General features: G+C 44.3%; 1 protein-coding gene across 3 annotated transcripts in view; it reads left to right on the top strand.

The window, feature by feature from the left end:
- apaf1 (apoptotic peptidase activating factor 1) overlaps nt 1–21,585 on the top strand; it is a 33,429-nt gene extending 11,844 nt beyond the window's left edge. For all 3 annotated transcript variants that reach the window (XM_053414954.1, XM_053414953.1, XM_053414955.1), the window contains 6 exons: nt 1,449–1,574; nt 3,351–3,482; nt 3,568–3,693; nt 5,238–5,363; nt 6,638–6,784; nt 19,971–21,585. In XM_053414954.1, coding sequence (XP_053270929.1) covers nt 1,449–1,574; nt 3,351–3,482; nt 3,568–3,693; nt 5,238–5,363; nt 6,638–6,784; nt 19,971–20,117 — 804 coding nt within the window. In that variant the 3' untranslated portion in view covers nt 20,118–21,585. The remainder of the gene's footprint in view (nt 1–1,448; nt 1,575–3,350; nt 3,483–3,567; nt 3,694–5,237; nt 5,364–6,637; nt 6,785–19,970) is intronic.
- The last annotated feature ends 1,168 nt before the right edge of the window (nt 21,586–22,753 follow it).

Raw genomic sequence — 22,753 nt, forward strand, 5'->3', positions numbered from 1 at the left:
CAGAAAGTCATTGTTTGTTTCTGTTTGAAAGTATGCAATCGTGACTGTGAGTGTGTGTCTGTGTGTGTCTGTGTGTGTTCTGTACCAGGCAGCTGGGCTGACAGCTAGTCAGGCACTGTGGACGGTTGGCAGTTATGTGTTCAAATATCACTAATCCTCGTTTGTGTGTTTGTTAATCTGTTAAATTACTTTTCAAAAGGGTAACAGCAGAATAGGCAGATTGTTGTTGTTATTGTATGTGTCATCAATCAGCGAAGCCTCAACACTGACCACCAGACGTGTTTACTCCCTTGGCAGTGGTACTTAAAGCCGGTCTTTCCTCCGCTTTTATTCAAATATATATTTACATATTTTTTTCCGAACACCCTTTGGAATATTTGCTCACTTCACCATCCTGGAAAATCTTTGAGCTGCATGTGTGAAACCTGCCCAAGCGTTTCCTCTCGGGGTCTTTGAATCTCACGTCTCAGTGCTGAGAGCTTTACCCCCGGGCTTGTTCTGCTCAGACAGTTTAACCTTGTCCACTGAGATGTAAATATTTCACACATCACGGATCTGTACTTTTTACTGTCAGGAATACAGTTGCTCTGCTGCAGTGAAGAAAATGTTGTGCTGTACTTAATAAGTTTTAATTCCATTTGCAGGCGACTCCTCTGGTCATTTTCTAAAGAAGTCTATGAGAATGGATAAAAACTACAAAGAGGCTCTAGAGGATGTTTTCCTCTGCTTCCATGTTGCTAGTGTTGCGCGTGTGTGTGTGTGTGTGTGTGTGTGTGTGTGTGTGTTTCTGAACTGACAGAAAAATGAAAAATATTTATTTAACTTTTTAGTGTGATTCAGGTCCCATCTGCTAACATGGAGAAGGCAGGGTTTATGACCTCTACCGCAGCCAGCCACTAGGTGGTGACTACAACTCTTTGGCTTCACCTTTGGGTAGCAGTCTTCCTGGACCTTCCCTGGGTCATAGTGTTTGCATCCCATCTTTCTGAGGAAGTCGCAAAATCTTCCTTCTATCTCCAAACCAGCATCAAATTGCCTGGGACAGAATCTCGAGTGCTTATTATCATAAGAGGGTTTATTGCAGAAGTTTTGTTCTCTAACGGCTGCAGGGCTGTCAGACCCTCAGCAGCTGCTCCCTGCTGTCCCGACTGGACTGGACACACTTGAAGGTCCCACCCCCCCCCCCCCCCCCCCCTTTCTCCACTTTAGTTTTTTGATGTGCTTATCACCATCAAGCCAGCAGCCGCACCTCACCCCTCCCCTCGAACTACCAGGAGTTCTTAAAAGGAAACTCCGGGACAGTTTTCCTCCCCGAGTATAAATCAGCCATCACTCAAGGCTTGTGCAGAAGTTCTGGACGCCGGGGTCGAAACCTTACGTTACCTAAGAGTGGAGCAGCTGACACACAGTTTTTTGCTGTTTACTTATATTGTGGTCCTTTCTTGCAGGTGTTGGCGGTGCCCTCCGGGAAGCTTCTGGCCACTCTGCTGGGACATACGAAGACGGTGCTGCACTGCCAGTTCACCCAGAACGGCCGAACCCTGATCACATCCTCCGAGGACACCACCATCAGGGTGTGCGGCTCTTCCTGTCCTCCTTTTATGCTGTTTTTTGTTTCTCTCTGTCCTCGCCTCTTTTGTGATTCTTCCATTCATCACTCTCTCCCTCGCCCCACCGTCCTTTTCTTGCCTTATTCAAGCCGTGTTCTTTTACCTCCCTCCCCCAACCTGCCTCCCAGTTCTCCTCCCTGCTATTGATGATTCTTCTCTCTCATCCCCATTCCTCACCTTGAGTAAAACCGTCTGCTCTGCTGATCGCTCATCCTCACAGTGCTTCACTTCTCTGTGGTTTTCTCACCTTCCCCTACCAGTTACCCCCTGCCACCTCTTTTTTCCCGGGCCTCTTCACCTCTCCCTTCTTCATCCCCGTCTTTCTTTTCCTTTGCCTTCGGCTGCGTCGCTCTCGATAACTCTTTATCTTCCTCCCGCTCTCGTTTTGACCGGAACTGTCCATGTTTGTGTGCGTGGGTATGTGTGTGTATTTCGGCCCATTACCTGCTCTCACCCCCCACCCTTCATGCTCTGTTGCTCGTTTCCCCTTTCCTCTTCCCCCCCTCTCATCTCCTCCTCTTCATCTTTTCTTTTCTGCCGACAGACCTGTCCACTGCAGCACTTCCTCCTCTCTCTCTCCGACAGCGCAGGGCCTCGTTCCGTATTCATGCTGCAGCTTCCTGCAACATTCCTTTTCTCGGGCCGTCCGCTGCTCATTCATAAGCTTCTCAAATTTATGCTGTTTGACGTGCGCTCGCTCGGAAATGGAAGTGTGTATTTAGATGTTAATGCGGACGCAGAGTGAATGTAGAGCGATCTAATGACACTGATGTTAGCTGGTGATGGATTATAACCTTACGACACATGACAGAAACTATTCAGAGGAAGAAAAGGGGCGACATAGCATACGGGCATGATACAATTATCTGGATGATGCTGTTTGCCCTGGCCTCGTTGAGCTCAGCTGAACTCTGATCTCGACTCATTCACCTGCCTGCACGCTGGCATAAAACCAGCACCATCTAGACCAGGGTGAGGTTGCATTGGCATTAATTCTGCACCTGAGACTCAAAGAGCGAAACTTTTATAGGACAAAGTGAAATACTGTGATCTGCTGTACCACAAGCAGAATTGTACAGTTTCTCCTGCACTTGAAGCACACTGATATATTACCTCCCTGTGTATGTGAGGCCGCACTGCAGCATCTGTAGCTCCCTGTCGTATGATTGGTGGATGCTACATGGCTACGACCCTCTTTGTCTGTGCTTCTTTCTTTGCCATTACTTTTATGTCCTTTTCTATCCACGTCGTTATTCTGTCCTTTCGTCTGCCAAGGCTCAATAGTCTTTTTTAAATGCAACCAAGTTGCACCAAATAACACACACTCAAAGATCAGCTCCCTAAATGTGGCTGATCATTGAATTATTCCCTTTGAAAATGGTGAAAAACACCCGATCTATACTTTGACTTTTTTAGGTTAGCCCATGACCCATCCACTAACACGGAGGAAGCAGTGTTTACGACTTATACTGCAGCCTGCCACCAGGCAATGATCGAGATGCTTTCACTTCATTTTTTCGGGATAAGATAAGATAAGATACATTTATTGTCCCACACACATGCACACACACACGACATGCAAGGGGGGAAATTAGTTTTCTGCCTGGTGTACACAGGAGGACACACAGAGCAGTGGGCAGCCATGCACGGCGCCCCGGGGAGCAGGTGTTAGGGGAGTAAGGTGGGAGCTGTCTATGTGCTGAAGTGAAGTGGCTAAAATGTCTCTGCTGCCCCCTGTAGGTGTGGAGGTGGCAGTCTGGCGAGGGCAGAGTACTCCAGGGTCACAAAGAGCAGGTCAGGTGCTTCTCTCGGCTCAGCAGCTCAGCGGCCGACACAAGGCTCCTCTCCTGGTCCTACGACGGTACTGTCAAGGTGACGCTCACACACACACACTCACAAAGTCAAACTCAAAACAAACAGCAAGTTCAAATATTGAATCATCTCTGTCTTCCTCGAGGTGTGGGACATAGAGAGTGGAGAGAAGCTGCAGGACATCGACACTCAACAGGGAGCCATTCTGTCCTGCCATGTCTCACCAGACGGTTGCTTGTTCGCCACCACCTCTGCTGACAAGACGGCAAAGGTTCATCACACTCTCACACACACTCATAGTCATTTTTATAGGATGAGCCATATCTGTTTATGCTGCGAGTAACGAGACGACCTATTACACATCAACATCTTCCCTCTAGTATACTTCCAAACTTGTTACTTACAGCACATTGCACATAGACGCGTAGCTGCGGGTGATGTCTGAGGCAAAAGGCTTCACCAGCAGGGAGGCGAGGGACCTTAGAGACTAAAGCGTGCAGCGGCGAGAGCGCTAGGTCTGGTGAGTTAGCTGCTGCTCAGCCGGTCCTTCAACTGGTCCTTCAACGCCCACGTTCTGTGATTATTTAGTCCGACTAAATGGCAGAGCCCTTGGACCTGCTGAACCACCAGCCTGGCAGATGGGCTGACGTGCAAACTGACCCACTTCGCTGTCTGGATGGAGTTATTGCCAGGATTCTGTTCACTAACACTGCTGTGCTCGACTTTGGTCTGACTTTGACCAACTCTGTAGGCTGGATATTGCCTTCTTCCCTGAAACTGCTCTTAAATCCTGTCTTTTCTGACTCAACGCTGAACTCCACTGCGACAGTACGCTATTTGAAACTGGCTTCTTCTCAGTGTCGCGGGTTCAGTGTTAGATTTGCGTCTATCCGTCTAATATTCAGAACACGGGTGACAACTTCTGTTTCTGAGTGTCCAGCATAAAAGATCCAATAAAAAAGCTGAAAGCAGTTCATCTCGAGCCATCGCCACCGAGTTTCACACGGGAATTTGGGTTCGGTTCGGGAGAGAGAATGTGTGTTTTATGGATTTGGCAAAGATGATAACTGAGCTTCGTGTGTGTTTGTGTGTGTGTGGCTGGTTAGCAGCCAGCTACATAGTCCATGCTTTACAGACCGAGGGGCTTTGGTAGCTCAAAACAAACACGCCCCCGGTCTCAGTCTATCTCGAGGTCAAACCAGAGCGCTTAGCCTTGAGTGTCTTTGTTGAGCACCACAAAAAGAGAGACAGTATGCTCTTCCGATTATCCCTCTTCCTCCGTCTCTTTCTCTCCGTCCCTCCTTTTATCTGTCTTTCTTTTTCTGCTGACCTTCAGATGAATGGGACTCTGTGTGCAGACATAGTTAGCCGGCTGCCAAATGAAGGGTCTAATTATGAGCTGTGTTGTTTTCTGTGCAGAACAGGATGCAACCGGGTCAGGATGAAAAACGGTGAAAGCAGACTAGGATGGAGAGAGAAAAGAAGGCAGGGGTAGAAGAAACAGAAAGTCAAAAAGGAATGGGAGAGTGCTCATTAACAGTTGCATCGCTCTTATGCAGTGCTCTAACAACATTAACTCTGCATTTGGCACAATTATATGTTCTGTTATTTCCCGGTAAACACTTCTGTGTTGTTTTTTTCTAATTATACTTCATCTACAGTGCAGTATCGCACTCCATCCAAGACAAATTCAGCTTATTCTAAATGGGTTACGATAGGATCAGTCGCTCCCTTAAGTTCTAGTGTCGTGTAAAAATGAACTAAGTCCATATTTCTGTTAATCTGTTTTTTTTCTTCATTATTTTTTGCTCTTAGTTGTGGCGCTGTGAGTCCTGGCAGTGCCTCCACACGCTGAGCGGTCACCAGGAATGTGTCCGAAGCTGCAGATTCTCCTGGGACAGCCGATGCCTCGCGACTGGGGACGACAACGGAGAGATTCGGGTGTGTGTTCAAATCAACTCCGCCATTCACTTCACCTCATTGAGCCCTTAAATGCAAAAAAAAGGGTTAGGAAACTGAGGGAGCAAAGAGAAAAGTGGAGGGACTGATGGAGGGGATATGAAAGACATGATAGCGGGTGCAGGAAAGAACTCCCACCTCAAGAGACGAGGGAAAGGACTCAGGCTGCCAAATTGGATCCCGAAGGTTTGGACATTGGCACCGTTCGTCTACTAACAGAAAATAAATGAGAAGTTAAACTGTGTTCCAAGATGAAGACGAGGAGAAGTCGTCGAGCTCCGGTTGGCCTTCGTAGCCTGCGTCAGTCAACGAGGGGTTAATGCCCTTGAGTGGCCTCCGGGCTGAACCATTATCCATAGATGGCCCGATCCCTCAGATCCAATTACATAAACCACACCGAAATCTCACCTCTGTTTCTATGGCAGCAAATCTGAGTCATTCGGCACAAAAAGCAAGCCAAGAGTTAAATATAGCCGTAGATGTGATGTGTCATTGTCAAAGGCGCCTGGCATCTGAACACTTGCATAACAGCTGCAATATACATGATTTTATGCACCAGGGATCACCGACCATCCTTTCATTATGTATACATGTGGTGCTTTATGGGTAATTTCTCATTTGGGTTAACACACGGTTCACTCTCGACTCATTCGGTGTCTTTCTGGAGCTCTCAGCCACATCGGGTGAAGTTCATGAACATGCTCAGTGGCCATGTAGATGGTTTGGTAATCATCACTTGACCTTAGGATGACACGTTGGTCATATCTGATTCAGTTGCGGTCTACGTGGCCCCGGAAAGGAGGACATTTTCATGGATGAGAATGCTTACCAGCGCCTTTACATGTCCCTCTTTGAAAAAGTGTTGGTCACCAAAGCGCAGTGAATCCTGGGATAGGTTGGGCCGGGAGGGATCCACCAGTTGGAGCCCTCGTTTCTCAGAGAGGAAAGGACGCGTGAGAAGCAGCCTCTCAAGGATGCTGCCCCTGAACGTGCCTACACTGTCCTCTCATATCATGACCACCTGTAGCACGTGAGCAAAACGGTTGAGTCAAATGAAAACAACTGAACCATCTCACTGGCAACTGAGCAAAATGCGTCCACCTCAACATGTGGCTGAAGGAAGGAACACATTTTTATAAAACCTTTCTTTTTCTGACCAATCTTTAAATTCCATCACAGCTGAGAGCTTTGTCATTTGTTTTTTCTCTATTTTAATTTTCTCTATGGATGGTTTTATAATGTTTGGATTTTCACAGCTGTGGAGCGTCAAAGACGGCTCCTTGCTGAAGATTTGTTCGCGGGACGGTAAAGACGGCATGGACTCTCTCCATGGCGGCTGGGTGACCTGCCTGCACTTCTCCCCAGACAACTCGCTCCTGGTCTCGACTGGCGGCTACATAAAGGTAAGATAACGCATCAATCCTATTGTTAAGATCCACGATGTTTTCACTGTGAGGAGTTGAAGAGAACTAGAGTCAAGTCACGATGGGGAAACAGGCCAATTATAATCTTGGGAAATGGGAGGAACCTGAGCGTCATAGCAAAAGATTTGAATACTTAAGACATCATAAAAATATTCTGCATTAACTGTCAAATGTTTAATATTATAAAAAATTCAAAGATCAGGGTATTAAGTGATGAGGAAGTAAATGCTTTTATTTGCGTATAAAGCTGCAACATAACAACATGTGAATACAGGGAAGGTATCTGAATTCAGGCAGTAGATACATGTAAGTGTGTGAGAGGGAGAATCAAGGTTGAGTGACTGAGTTGATTTCGAGGTGTTCAATGTGTCACAGTATCAACAACACAACTACTGTATGTCCCAACATGCACCTGTGATATATTACCTCGAGGACTGAACTGCATCGGCTCAGGTTTATATAAAAACGCTCGATACCTTGGAGAATGATATCAATGCCTCTTTGTGACGAGACCAGAATTGTGTGTGTGTGTGTGTGTGTGTGTGTGTGTGTGTGTGTGTGTGTGTGTGTGTGTGTGTGTGTGTGTTTGTGTGTTTGTGTGTGTGTGTGTGTGTGTGTGTGTGTGTGTGTGTGTGTGTGTGTGTGTGTGTGTGTGTGTGTGTGTGTGTGTGTGTGTGTGTGTGCGTGCACGCCTCTTATTGCTTTTACTTTTACAGGAGATGGGGTCACAGAGCGGACAGTCTCAGCTGGGCTCTGATTGGCTATTTGCTGGGCAATGATGTAATCCTCAACAGAGAGCAGCTCTGATCGATGAGGCTTTATATCTCAGATTACTGTGTGGGGGGTTGTGTGTGTGTGTGTGTGCGTGTGTGCATGCATGTGCATCTTTGTTTATACCTGTGTGTGTGGGTCGACAGAGATGTTACTGTGAAAGTCAGTGATGCTGTTCTTCAGGCTCTATGTGGACAGACACACACATTAAATCAGGGTTAGGGTTACTACAACGTTTTTATTGGTTCCTTTTTGGAAACTGTAAACATTTGTATTGACTCAATAGAATCAATAGAAACTTGAGACACTGGCCCGCTCTGATTCAAGCACTCGTCCGTCACTCATCGGCTTTGACCTCCGTTACATTACCACGACAGCCATGACTATTCTGTTAATCAGCTTCTAGATCACTCCATTCCTCCATTGCGCGGACATTGCGTGGATGTGGGAAGCAGTGAGGGATTATTACGCCTGTCTTAAAGGATGAACCCCTGAGTCGGGAGCTTTGATTGATTAATTGGGCTGCGTGTCGGCTGGACAGCTACGAGGGGCCACGCTGTCCGTCACAGTAATTACCGTGACAGGGTGTGTACCTCGCGTACCGCCCGCTGGGTGAAGCAGCACGATGATAATCTAACTGTCTCTCTGTTTTAATAAACGTTGCCGGGCGTGTCTCCGCGCTCGCCTATTTTACAATTAGCAAATGTCCCGGAAAGACAACTTATTAGTTCTCCCATGTTTCTGAGCTGCAGATATATGGATAAAAAAAAGGGAGGAAGAATACCAGCGTTGTCAAAAAGAAAATCATGGACGTCAGTCTTGGAAACAGGCTTGGCAGTCGTCTGAACATCCCCATAAGGGTCTTTGGTTTGTGTTTATCCTCAGCTGGAGAAAGGGAGATATTTGGTTACTGAGGATCAGTGGGATTGTGTTAAATTTGCCTTTGAATCATAGTTGTCGACTGATTGATATTGAAGTTTGGCTGTGATACAATACAGCCCAAGAAAGCTCTGGAAAAATGACTTTACTGAGAGTTGAAAACTTCTTAGGTTTTTAATCCTTTGAAACTAGAGGCTAGAAATCATTTTTTACCACATATCTTGATATTAAGGAAAATGGGAAATATTGCTGTTTTTACAACGTGTGGTGTTTCTTTGTGTACTATAGTCCCAGAGTTACTGTGCTCAATATTGTTTTTGGAGATGAGAAATAAAGAGATTCAAGCTCAACTTTATCAGACGCTACAAATAAACAGTAATCCACAGCTCTAAGCTCCAGCAAATTATTATGCACCCACACAAAGGAATTCCAAGGCAGTCACAAATCCGTTTTATGGCTTTCTCGTAAATACTGTTGAGATAAGAATATTATGGATTACGTGTTACCATAAACACAGCCTCTCAAAGCATTGTTTGTTTAATTGCTATGATGATAATTATATTTATCATAATATAGATCAATTAAAAATGTGTTCTGCAGCAGATCCATACACAAATAAAAAACAAGCAATGATGGTTTATATTAACTGTCCTCGCAGTGACAGCGTTCCTGGAAGAGAATAACAACAGGAACCAGCAGAGAAGACATGTTTTTCTTATCATGATACGACTCAGTGGAGGGTTTTCAGCTCTGAACATCAGAAGCCCTTGCTCACAATGACTCAGTGTGTTGCTGTTGCCGTTTAAATGGGATGATGTTGTCATTGGTCGGATAAGAGCAGGAGAAGTGACAGCAGGCGCTGTCTCCCCTGGTCCTCGCTGAGTCAATCAGTTGAAATGATGTAACACGAGGCTCGTAGCAACTCATCTTGCCTCTTTCTACTTTTGTCTTTGGCTCCACACATCGAACAACGCTTCTCTTGTTTGTTCAAGTCTTTTTTCTATCAGTACTTCTGCCTTAATCAGCTCTCAAGCTACTTTTTTCAGCCTCTCCTCTTCTCCCTGTGTTTCACTCCCTCTGCCTGCATGGTCGGCTGAATGGTGTGAATGTAATTAAAAGCAGCAGGCTGTTGTGCGGGGTTGTGTGCTTGCCCAGTCCCCTGTTGTGCGTAGTTACCTGTGCAGAGTGTTTAATTAAACATTTCTCGTGCTCCTCATCACCAGCGTTTCACTTTACATAATAAAAACACAACGTCCGTGCTTGTGTCGGTGCATTAGGTAAGCATGCATGCTTGTGAACAGATAATTGTGTGTTTTTTTTGTGCGTGTGCGTCAGGAGGTGATGAAGCGGTGCTTACTGATAGAGGCCGTTATGTCCGACACCGATTCCCATCAGTCCTCTGTCCTTTCTGCTCCACATCCCGCTAGGAAATACCTGTCTCACACCTGGCCTTGATGTAGACGCACACTACAAAGGACACACAAACTGTAAATGCTGATGAGTCGATCTGTCACAGAGGGATCCAAGAGGGAGGCAGCAGGTGTGAAAGGGCTCATCCTAACTGCGAGAACACACAGGCCCAGCAGCCCAGAATAATTCACACCAAACTGTAACAAAGACACAAAAGCACAGAAAAAAAAGTATCACTTTCCACTAAAACTGATCATAGACTGCTTTAAGACATGCACTGATACCCCCCCCCGTCTTCCCCCGTAAAGTCCCAGAGTAAAAAGTCATTAGAATATCTATGAAAGTCTATGATAATGACACGTATTTCTAATCGTACCTGTTTTTATGCTGTGAACAGTTTCTCAGATTCTAACGGGTCTTTAATTAATCTTAATGGATATCTCTTGGGTGTATACTTCATTAAGCCAGCTGTCTGAAGTGCTGTCTCGTCAGCCCCGGGATGTCGGACCCGGTCTGACGTGTTAATCCCCCTGTTTCATTTGGTTCTGACTCACCGATACGTCCATCATTCTCCTGTTCACCTCGTGGGGAAATCTGCACGAGGGAAAAAAATAGTAAGAGTCTGCTCAATTCAGACCGCTGATTTGTTTGGTTCACTTTGAGCAAGGCACTGCTGCTTCAGTCGCCAACAGGCTCGTGAAGGGCAGCATCCATCTTGTAGTTTTATTAAACACGTGGATACTTCGGCAAAAGTGGAGTGCACTACGTACTGGGAATTTGCTGTGCTGTTTGCTGTGCTGTTTACTTGAGCGCTGTAGTGAAACCTCCCAAGTGTCATATGCTAGTAATAAAATATATATTCACTGTTGTGGAAATTTGTGCCAACTGATTTCCACATCAGTACTTTGTGATCACATGACATCCGGAGGGAGCCTCACTGTGTCAGATGTGTCGGCGGCTCTTCTTTATTCATGCCAGTCAGTCGGGACCGGTGCGACCCGACAGCGGAAGAGCTTGTCAGCAACAGAGTGCACAGAGAGTCCCCCCCCCCGTTCATAAAGCATATATCACCTGGACGTACCTGCAGATCTCTGAGGATGTAGAGGAGGTTGTGCTGTGAAGTAAATGTAAAATAGAGGGTGAACAGCACACATCATTTTTTAATTTTTACTTTTTATCTAGTTTTTAATCTTGCTTTATATCAGAACATCTCCTGCAATGCTATGTTTCTAGAACTGTTATTGCCAGCGACTGTTGATCAGTGTAAAAGCTTGATCACAACAGTATTTCCCACATATTTAAATATTTGTGTTTTCATGTTGGATGTCATGGGCGTAGAAAACATTTGCATCAGTGTCGTCTGCAGTCATGACGGCTGCATGTTTGTGCACGTGCACATGCGCTTCCTCAAGACACAGAAAAACAACCTGCCCCTCAAAATATTGCTCCACAGAAAGACTAAAGGCCAAAAAAAATAGATACAATTTCTCTTCTTTTGTCTCCAAGTCTCTCGTGCACACTCTCATGCACACCCACACACACTAACTTTAACCCCCCCCCACGTTTGCATACTGACATCTGTAATACACACTCGCACTTCCGAACAGTGTATCCCCAGATGGATGGGAGTGTTTGAGATGACAGTTCTCCCCTGCCACCACTGTTGTCAGACATCACTTATCAGCCGAGCCTGTGATAGAAGAGAAAGAAACAATTTCACCTTATCTCACCTTCCTACCCCCCCCCCCCCCCCCCTCGCTTTCACTCCCTATTCCTCTGCCTCTGTGTTCCCACCAGACCTCCACCTTCCGCCGTCTCCTTCATTGCCATCTCTCGGTTTTCGCGCCGTACTTTTGTTTTTCTCTCTCTCTCTGCTGTCGTTTTCTTCATCCGTCCATTTTGGTGACCTCACATTTGAAGTCTTCCTCCCTCGCTAGAAGTTGGGACATTTTCTGATATCACACTCAAATCCCTTTTCCCCGCGATGCTGTTATTATGCCTCCTGGCCTTGAGGGAATTTCTTCAAATTAGGTATGAACATTCACGTGGACTTATAAGATGAGATGTTGGAGGTCAAAGGTCAAGGTCAATGATATATTTGAAGCACCCATCAGGCACAAGTACTCAGTGGAGGATGTCAAAGTTCAACGACCACACAAAACCATATCTGTCCTTGTGAATGCATTATCTTGAGAAGGCCTCGAGAGAATCCTATCAAAATTTGGCCCAAATGTTCACTCACAAATGAACTGATCAGATTTTAGTGGTCAAAGGTCATCAGGATATCTCAAATCTCCACTTTCCTCAAATCTTGAGCATCTGTCACCTCGGACTCAAAGATCCACTAATTTGATTTCAGTGGTTAAAGGTCGAGATAACCAAAAAAAAGAGAAGCTTGTACTTGCTGGTGGAGGCAGCAGGGCAGTAATTCTATTTCCTAGCGTATCTGACTAAAGCTCCTTCAGATCAGTTGAGATTGCTTTCACCCAATAGGTGTTAAGTCAGCCTCCCTCCTGCCTTCTCAGCCTGAGCCGTCATCGCTTAGCGCGTCCTAATGAGGCCTCGGCGGGGCAATGAACTATTACCGTCAGTCATCACACCAAGCCAGATTCCAAACGAAGCGGGGGGGGGGGGGGGGGGAGGAGGAGGCTGGGGATGAACGTGATGAAATGAGGGAGAGAAGGTTGATCTGACCTTCCCTCAGGAGATGTTTGATGGACGGCCGATCTGTCTAAGATCGAGAAGCGCTCGGATAGCGAGGAGCAGCTGAAGGGAAAGGATGGAGCGGAGAGAAAGAGCAGTCACCTCTCTGAGGGATTGATCGGGCTATCAAGCTGTCAAGATTTTTGTATAATGACATTGGCTCAGCCGTGAGTAAATGTGTCTCCATTTCCTTTAATGGCAGAGCAGATGTTAGGGTTTTGATCAAGGCTGAACATCAGTCAGTCCAAGTAGCGACTCTTATTGCTCAGGCTGAAGTGATGTTGCCTGCAGGTGCCGCTGCCTGAGCTCTGTTTTCATTTACGAAGCCATAAATATACATTTTTTGCAAATGCAGTCTCTAATGGTGGAAAATAACACAGCAGGTTATTTGTTGTTTATTTAAAAATAAAAATGGTATTTTTGATACCAGGGGGTTTGTTTACCAGTGTCTGAGCAGAGAGTGTAGAAGAATCCGGAAAATAAGTTTACATAATTGATGGATTTCTATACAAAAGTCACAGCAATGTTTTAAGACGCTTGAAAATAAATAAAACACAAATGGAACTGATCTTTGAGAAAATGCCATGTGATCAATTTAAAGGAGACTTATGATTCCAGTTTTATTTCAGTTTGTAATTCCTCTAGTGTATTTTATGTTACTTGTGTATGTCTGTGGTGAAGGGAGCTCCTCTCCCTGACAGAAAACACTGAAACTCCTGAAACACCTCGTCAGTAGTTAAGAAGTTAGAGTGGTTGATCAATTACAACTGAGTGGAAAGAGAAGCTGCATCAATGGCCAGTAGAGGACAGGGATGTGTCTCCCTTACATTAGAGCAGTTCAGCCTTTACACCTGATGACACAAACTCAAACTATGAACCTGAATATGAGCTTTATATGTCTCTTTTAAAATACTCATTTTGTTATTATTATTATGTAGGACTCCATTCCTCTCCTGGCTACAAATCAGTAGCCAAGTCAGGTACATTTTATTTATATATATTTATAAGTTTCCCTTAAAGAGTGGTGTATTGCATGTGACAGCCTCTGTGATTAGTTTTAATTTGACAATGGGGGAAAAAATTTAATTGGGAATAAATGAGAAAACTCTGGAAGAACAAATGAGGAAGGAAAAGGAATTCTGTTTCAGGACAAAAACTGTGAATGCAATACAACAAAATTCAACTTTGGTTTGATCTCCTGCAGCACTTCTCAGAATATTGACCCCTTTGCATTTCTCTATGAAAATGATTGGAACCGCACAGACTAACCTCAGCCCCTCGGCTTCTACTTTCATCCCTGCACCGCCCTCCCACTTCCTTCAAAGTTGTAAATACCATCCTGACAACTGCTGTCTGCTGGGAGGACACGTATGTCTACGACCCAGTGGAACGAGGCCACCGTGTTGGTTCGAGCAGCACAGCACCCGAATGATTCCATTCAGCACGTGTTTATGTCTTCCTGCCGTTTCAGAAGCAAGCACCCCGCAGTGCTGTGGCGGCGTAGCAGCAGACCTACCTCTAAAAATAACTACACACACTCGCAAGATGCAAAACAGCCCCTGAAAGTGCATTCATCTTTTTATTCCCATAGTCCATTGTTCTATTTTTTCCACCATCTCTTTTTCCAGAGGCATCAGAGGTTATTAAAACAAATGTAAACCTCGTGATTCACACCTTAATTCCTCATGTGGTCAAACTGGATTCAGAGTAGATGTAGTTTACATACGTCCTTGACATCCTGCTTCGGCATCTGCGTTTCTCTCCCCCGCGCACGAGACAAAGCAGGAGCGGAGAACTTTGAGCGAGTTGAGCTCAGAACGAACTTGGCCTGAATTCTGTGCTCTTCTTCTCGGGCTCGGGGTACAAACACAGGCTGGTGAAATATTTATCTGTCTCTGGGAGGCAGTTGTTTCCCCCGCGCTGCTCATTAAGCCGGGTTTAATTGTGTCTCTCACTGAAGAAGAGGGGCCTGTGTGTTTGTGTTTGTGTACGTGTGTGTGTGTGTGTGTGTATTTGTGTTGTGCACCATTTAGACAGAGATGAGCTGAGGCAGAGTGGAGATGTTAGAACAGTGATGGAGGAGAGGATGGAAGGAGATGTTGATGGTGTATTCTTTGTAAAATGTATGGCCTGACACACGGACATAAAAACAAATTTACAAATCTGGTCAATTTCATTGCCATTATTAAATCATTATAGTATTACTGACAGCATATTACAATGCAGCTAATGAACGTCCTTGTCATTCAAACTTTATTATCAGAGGTGAAGAATGCAAACAAATGAGATCAGTCCGGTTTGAGGAAACTCATTTTCTTCAAATGAGTATTTAACCTAATTAATTATAAACTGAAGGAAGGAAAAGTAAGTCAGTAAAATATTATCAAATAACTTCCCACATTTTTATGAAGACAACATTTTCATACCACCTACAAAGTTCTAGCACATCTTTGCCGTTCTGTGGTTTTAAGGACTGAGTTCTGAGAGCGAATGAAAGGACTTGACTGAAAACACCAGAGCTTTGTTCATCTTCAGATCTCCATCTATCCAATCCATCAATCCAGATTTCATATTAATCTCCTTCTCTGTACTTCAACCTCCTCTCTCTCTTCATTATTTCCCTCTGTTTCTCGCTCACATCATCGATTTATTCCCTCTTTTATGTTCCTTCGTCGCTTTTTCTTACTCCCCAGCTCCTCTTCCCCCCCCCCCCCCCCACCCCACCAGCTAATATTTTCTCTCTGACTTTCTTCTTTGTTCTCTCTCTCTCTCCGTTTTCTAATTCTCTCTGACAAATCTCGGATCTGCCACTTTCGTGCAAGCTGAAGGATTGACATAAAAGAGAGAGGTGTGTGGGAGAGAAAGAAAAATGAACGGAAAGAGGAAAGAATGAAGGAAAGAAAGAAGGTGTGGGGGGAGAAAAGTGTGGTGGATTGTCTGAGCATCAATATTTCAGTGGACGGAACCTTGGATTAATAATTCAAACCCGATGTCACACTGTTTCCCTCCCAGCAGGACTTTTGGCGCGGTCTCAGACGCACAAACACACACACACACACACACACACACACACACACACACACACACACACACACAATAATTTTCTGAAACGAAAGGTGGCCTTACAGAATCGCCTGAATCTCCTCCAGCTGGTCCCCCCCCCCCTCCCTTCTCTTTAATCCCCCTCCCCTCCTGCCTGCTGGGCGTCGCTCGAGTCTTTATGATTTTTTATAGAGCGTCGAAACTCTACCTATTCCCCCTGGACCCTGTCGGTGAGCTATTTATGTTAGAGGGAAGATTAATTACTTCCCTCCATCCCGTCTGAAAGATGCCACCATACGCTCCCTCACACACACACACACAAACACACACGGGCAGGTATTTCCGTTATGTAAGCGCTGCAGACTTTCCATCAGGTGGTCTCAATAAGCAAACCCATTTAGCCTCACCTGAGCTAACGCTGAGGGACAGTCGGAGTAGATTCGGTGCCCCTCTGCTGGGAGCTGGATTGAATCGGGGTCACACACACACACACACACACACAGACACACACACACACACACACACACACACACACACACACACACACACACACACACACACACACACACACACACGTAGCCCTTGCGGCTTCCCCAGATGTGATTGTGACCCCTGTGTTTGTGAGCTTGATGCTGAGAGGGAGCTTATCTGAGCAGGCAGAGTGTTGTGGCTTTACAGATAAGGGGTCGGTCGGCCTTGTTGTTCTGTGCCATTAGGTTTGTGGTCTCTTTTATCCTGTGACATCATTCTTACAACACAACGAACAAGGGTCCGAATATTCTTGCTTTAACGTTAACTATGCTCAGCAAGACGGCTGCTTTGCTTATCCTGACAGAGACGAGATGCAGAACCACTAGCGCATCCATGACAGGATCAGGTGCATGTTAATGGACCCTTTATATTTAAATACTTTATATTAACATCGGGAGCCGGTTCCCCTCTACGGAGGGCCGCCATGTTTTTTTATAGTAGTCCAAACTGGCCAAACTAAATATTTTGAGTTGTTTATGCAACTGCAGGCTAACAAGGTGAGGTGAGGGGTATTCAGCTGCAGCATGCAACTTCACCACTAGATGTCACTATATTCTACACGCTGAACCTTTAAATAGCAACTTTGTGTTAATCTGAAAGACACTAAACAGGAACATGATACGAACTCTTACCCTTTCGTGTCTAACTGGGATTAATTAATAAGGGAAAACTATTAGCTGTTGTACGGAATAATTTTCATAATATTTTTGACCTTCGTTTGCCGTATGAATTCTAGATTGTGATCTACACACTAAATATAAGTGTGTGTCATTTAAATGCTAATTCATTCATGTCCCCTCTATGTACATATTTCCTCTTGGCCCCACTGTGTCTGTGCCTTACATTAGTATTCATGTAATGTGCAGCTAACGTTGTAGCAGCCTCATTTCCCTGCCATTCTTCAAGTTAATTTCAGCAGCCTCAGCACAGACTGAAGCCAGGATGCTGCGCTGGATGTTTGGCAACACAAAAAAAAAACGAGATGGTCACACATAGACACGGTAAACACACCCGGGGGTATTGTCCTCTCGCCAGCAGCGTGCACTGTACAGTCATTTAGCGTCTACGTGCTCCACTGGCTCTCCCATAAATCAATGGTCCCGTAGTGATGCTGTTGATATCAGCACATCAGCCATCTGCTCCGAGGACATGTGCTCCGTGTCACATACATAACACTGCCGCGTGTTCCCCTATGAGACACAGGCCCTTATGGAACCTGTCTCGCTGTTGTTATGATGACTGTGTTTCCTTTTTTTACCATTTACAGCATCTCTAGTCTTCATTTGTGTCTTTGCTTGGTGCTCATGTGCCCTCGCTCTTTTCATTCTCTCTCCTATCCCTCGCCTTAAATCAAAGAATTCTGACTTCTTCCTCACTTCCCCTGTCCTCCCCCTCTCGAGCAGGTCCATTAATATGCATTCCACCCAGTCTGGTCTCGTCACCGTCCTCTGGTGTAAATGATTCAACACACAGTGGATTTCTGGACGTTTTTTTTCTTCTTCTGCTTCTTCTTCATCGTAAATCCAGTCTCACTTGGAAGCTAACACGTTTGTCCTCACGTTTCTCTCCGTTCCGCCATCAGTTGACTCTTTCAAACATTTGCTCTGCACCAGCTCTTGTCTCCATACATCACATCTCCCTGTTAATCCTTTTGTCTGTCAGCAGCTTCAGTCTTGTTGTTCCTCGACTTTCTCTCATCTGTGCCTTTTTTAAATTCTGTATTTTCTGTATTTATTCACTAATGTGTGTGTGTGTGTACGTGGAGGCATCTGAGTGTTATTTCTTTGTTTGAGCTGTCAGAGCTTTGGCAGCCAGCAGCCAGTTTCCCTTCCATTCAAATGCAATTACAATTTGGAGTCTCATTCCCTCGTCTCATTTCTGCACATCCTGGTTTCATCCCTCCACCTGTCTATTGATCCCTCCCTCATCACGTCTGCGTTTCTTCATCCAGCCACGTGTCGTACTCTCTCCATCCCTGGATATTTAATACAGATTTCATTTATAATGAAAGATCCGTACAAAAAGAATATATGTTGCTCTTGATTAGTTTTTCTGTCAGCAGGATTATGCAAAAAACTACCGAACGGATTTCCATGAAACTTGGTGGAGACATGAGTCAAGAGAGAACTCATTAAATATTAAGCGGATCCAGACAAAGGGGTGGATTCAGGATTGATTTTTTTTTATCACTTGCTATTTATTCTAGGAATAAGTCACAGATCTTGACAGCTGGGCCTTTAACTAGGAGCAAGTCTAGTTCGGTCATTAAACTGGGGCTGATATCTTGCCCTAGGTATCATAGTGTGACCTTTAAAAATCCTTTTCAGGTATGAAAAAAAAAACAATTTTTCCTCTTTTAAAATCATCCATCTTAATTTGGCCACTCTTTACTTTACAAGGCCCCACATTTTCCAGCTTATTCCCTTGAAGCTTTCCACACAATTTGCTAAAAGTGAATTTATATTCGGCTGAATTACAAGGATCTTTTCAAAATAGGCAATTTGATGAAAGTGAGAGATCTCTGACGCCTCATCCCCTGGAAGCTGGAGACTAATACAGATCGATCCTGTGCTATCCTGTTTGTTTTGCAATAATTATTCAGAGCAAAAGGAGGAAACAATGATATGGTAAATACATTCATATGCATGTATTCATGTATATATTTGTGTGTGTGTGTGTGTGGTGAAAGAATACGAGCTGGGTGAACGGTTGCTGCAGCCCTTGTGAATATTAATCTCACAATGCAGATGTTTTGCAGCTGCTTCTCATCGTGTGTGAATCAGAGTCCAGTAATCTTCAGGACCACCAAACACTGATTTGTGTTTATTTTACGTTCAGTCTCTTTATGTGGATATTCACAGACGACAAAATACACAAAAATAATTTGTGTTGAAATGTCAGGTCCGCTGTCTGGACACATTTGGCCTCGAGGGCAGCAGAGATTTAAATAGCATCTCAGATTCATCACGGTGCTGTGCCACCAACAGAACTAAACTAACAGACATTATGTAAAGAAGCTTTTTACATTAGTAGCAGTCAATTGAATGTTTCCTGGTAGTGGGTCCAGTATTTCTAGCAGCGCCTGGTGTAAAGTATTTTTCCTCTGTGATTCCTGGGTGATTCCAGGTGAGGAAGCCACATGATGAGAGAATTGATTTCTCTTTACCACAGTGAATTATTAATAATGGGTTAGCCGGCCTCCGACTCTGACAGTTACTTACGAGCTAGGTTTTTAAACGGAAGATTAAAAAAAGGTTTATTGTCGGATCTGAGATGTGTCAAAGTTGAAAGTGACGACCCCCCCCCCCCTCCCTCCCCCCACCCAGGTTATAAATGATTGACTTGATGTGTCTCTGATGATTCATCCCAGTGAATTGCAGCTTCAATGGAAAGACTTTAAACTGAGATTAAACAGAATCACTCAGGAAAACTGCTCTGGGGGTGGTGAGTGTGTGTGTGTGTGTGGGGGGGGGGGGGGGGGGGGGGGGGGGCGGTATACGTCTGTGTGAGAGTGAGCCTGTGGATGGGTGAGAGTTCGAGTCTGATATTATATTATAATGTTAAATCCATCATGGTCTTCTTAGCAACCAATTTGTCTCAGGATCTGACTCAGATCAAACACTACTTGACTTCTGCCATTATCCTCTCATTTCCCAAAATGTCCCCATGAATTGGAGAGTGTTTCATTATCTCATGTTGTCACTGTGTTTGCCTGTGCCCAACTTGGACATTATAAACATTGTTGGCTTCAGTCAGGTGTTGTTTACGCTGCCCAGACACTGTGTAATGTCCGTGCCGAGCTTTAAAACCCTCTCGTTCTTCTCTCCAGTGGTGGGATGTGGAGCGAGGCGAGGCCCTGCAGACCTTCTATCCAGCCGGAAGTGCTTTGAAGAGGATCCACGTGTCGTCCGACTTCTCCACCTTCGTCACCATCGACAGCATCGGCATCCTCTACATCCTCCAGAGGGTTGTGTGACGACGACAACGCTGACGACAAAAGACCAACAAACCAAAAAAAGAGACACAAACCAACCAAACAGAACACGTTGAACAACAGTAGTTCTTATCACACAGACGTGAAGTGTTCATTCTTCTGGTTTCATTCAGGAAGTGGAGAGGCGTTGTGCACCTTTACTTTATAAACAGTCTGTGTCGTGTAGACGCACAATGAAAGGTTCGACGATTCCTGCTCCAGCCTTTCTGTTTTTACACATTCAGACAAGAGATGCACAGTTAAAGCTTTGGTGCCTAAAAAAAAAAGACAAATCTCTTCTACAGCGAAGAGAAGGTGCTTAAAAAAAAGGGCGACATGTTTATATCAACCAAAACCAGCAAACCTGTAAATCACGTCTTAGATCTTTGAATTATTCATAGCGAATGAAGAGATAAATATCAACCGAGTCAAGATCAACTCAAATGTGAATTAATGTTAATCCATATCAGCAGCAGGGCTGAACGTCGCTGCATGTGATGAGTGTTGTCCTGCTCCACTGTTGTAATTGAAACGAGCTATTGTCTGCCGAGTCGTGCCGACCCCACAAGTGGTGAAGTGCATTTGACTCGTCTCTGCTGTTATGTTCTATTGACTCTTAATTTATATATCTGTGTGTGTTTCTGCATCGTTAGTGGAAAAAAATATCTACTGAGCCTTCTATTTCCACTACAGCCTCGGCCTGCAGCAGAATTCTGCAGCTACAACAGGATGTGTATGTTTTTTATTTCCACGTCCACCAGCAGGGATTGAACGTCTGCTGTTCTTTGATGAGCATTAAAGTTTGATGAGCGCGGTTAAGTTTTAATGAGCTCTCATTTAAAAATTTAGTCCCCAATCTTTTGAAAGGACTGTGAGTATTTGTACATCCTGAATTTATACTTTAATTAAAGGTAAATGTTTTCTATAGAAGAATCGCACAGGGTGATTTATAATTTATCATCAAGTTTCTACTCGCTAAAGTTAAAAGGCAGTTTTTGTGCTTTGCTACTATTGTTTGAACCAGTTCTTTTTTTTTGTGTCTAAAAACCACTTTTTACACATTTTTATCTGCACGTTTTCTGAGCCTCTTCATGTTCCGAGCACTTTGACGCAGGAGCAACAATCTTTCTCTTGAGTATTTGTAAATTATGGCTTTGTTCAGACAATTGAAAATAAGGGTCCTGTTCCCTTTGCTGCAATCTGTGAATCTCAGAGGACAAGAACAAGGTACAAAGTAAGGATGTGTTTCTACTTGTGTAAACGATGCTGTCGTTCTTTTCACATCGTGCTCTTCCTCGTTGGTGCTTTTAAAGCCGTTGTAAATTCAATCAGCAGATTTCCTCCCCACGTGGAGGTCTCTGTCAAACCTAGATGTTGAGATATCGACGTGTGCTCAGGATGTATCGATGCTGTGATACTTTGTGCTGCAATGTGAGTGTAATTTACAACAAATTAAATTACATACACCAATGATGCTGTTGTCGTGTGTCTGTGTTGATCTGGTTACCTCCCCGACTGTGAGTGATTTCCTTTCACGATGCTGTCTGTGTGGAATGAGTCCTGCACTCGCTGAATTCCTCTTCCTCCTCCTATCTCTCCTCATCTTCCTCCTTTATGTCCTCTTCTTCCCCTCTCTTCCTCCTCTTCCAGTGTTTCAGGTGCTACTCGACAATGTTTTTTTTCAATCTCCAGACTAAGGTAATGTCGCTGTCGTCCATCTAGTTCTGCTTCACCTCCAGTTTTCACTCCAGATGTCAGCCGGTGACTTGGAACATTCATTCACACCTGGAATCAGGTTCAGCAGCCGGTTGAACAGAATAAAGAATCGATTTTCACTGCTGTTTGCACATGGGGATCAACTATTATCCAGGAAGGTTTATAGCTTATGCAATTAAACAATAGATAAAACGTGTAATTGTGCTAATCTGTACTTTACAGTAGTTTAAAAAGAGAACATTGTATAAAATATCAACACAGTTCAATGACTTCATAATAAAACTCGCTATCTTTCATTTTCATAATTTGTTCCACTGTTTGAACCACTGAGCTATTTTCAGACGAGGAACTTGTCCAGGAAAAAAGAAAAATCTCCCTCTTTGTTTTAGTTTAGTTCTGTCGTCTGGATCGAACCCTTCAGAGACGAGCCGACGCTATGAATTCTGGGAAGCAGACAGAAATAATTCAAAACATCTGTATCGATCAAGCTCGTAGGTTTGAACAGCTGCCATTCTGCTGTCGTACTCCGGGTTTGACAGATTCCTAACATGATAATTGTTGTGAAGCTTGTCTCCTGAAAGTCGACACAGGAGGTTGTTTGTCTTAAAGCGCACGTAGTACTCCACATGGTTATGTTTATTGTATAGGCTGGTTCCAATATTCATCATTATTTATCCTTTTTGTAATTTTTGATAAGAATTTAATTAAATTGAAGTGATAATATACCAATCAATTAAAAGTTATATCCCATGAAAAACACCTGTATCTCAAAAAACATTTATTTTCTTAGCTTTTCTTTGTGTGTTTGTCATTGTTGGTTTTTACTTGCTGTGTGTTTGTGTCATATGTTGTGTTGTTACTGATTGTTCTGCGTCGTCCCTGTCAAATAAATGTAAAACGAAGTTAAACAAAGCACAAAAAAA

The sequence above is a fragment of the Pleuronectes platessa genome, chromosome 22, assembly GCF_947347685.1.
Source record: "Pleuronectes platessa chromosome 22, fPlePla1.1, whole genome shotgun sequence".
Taxonomy (NCBI): Eukaryota; Metazoa; Chordata; class Actinopteri; order Pleuronectiformes; family Pleuronectidae; genus Pleuronectes; species Pleuronectes platessa.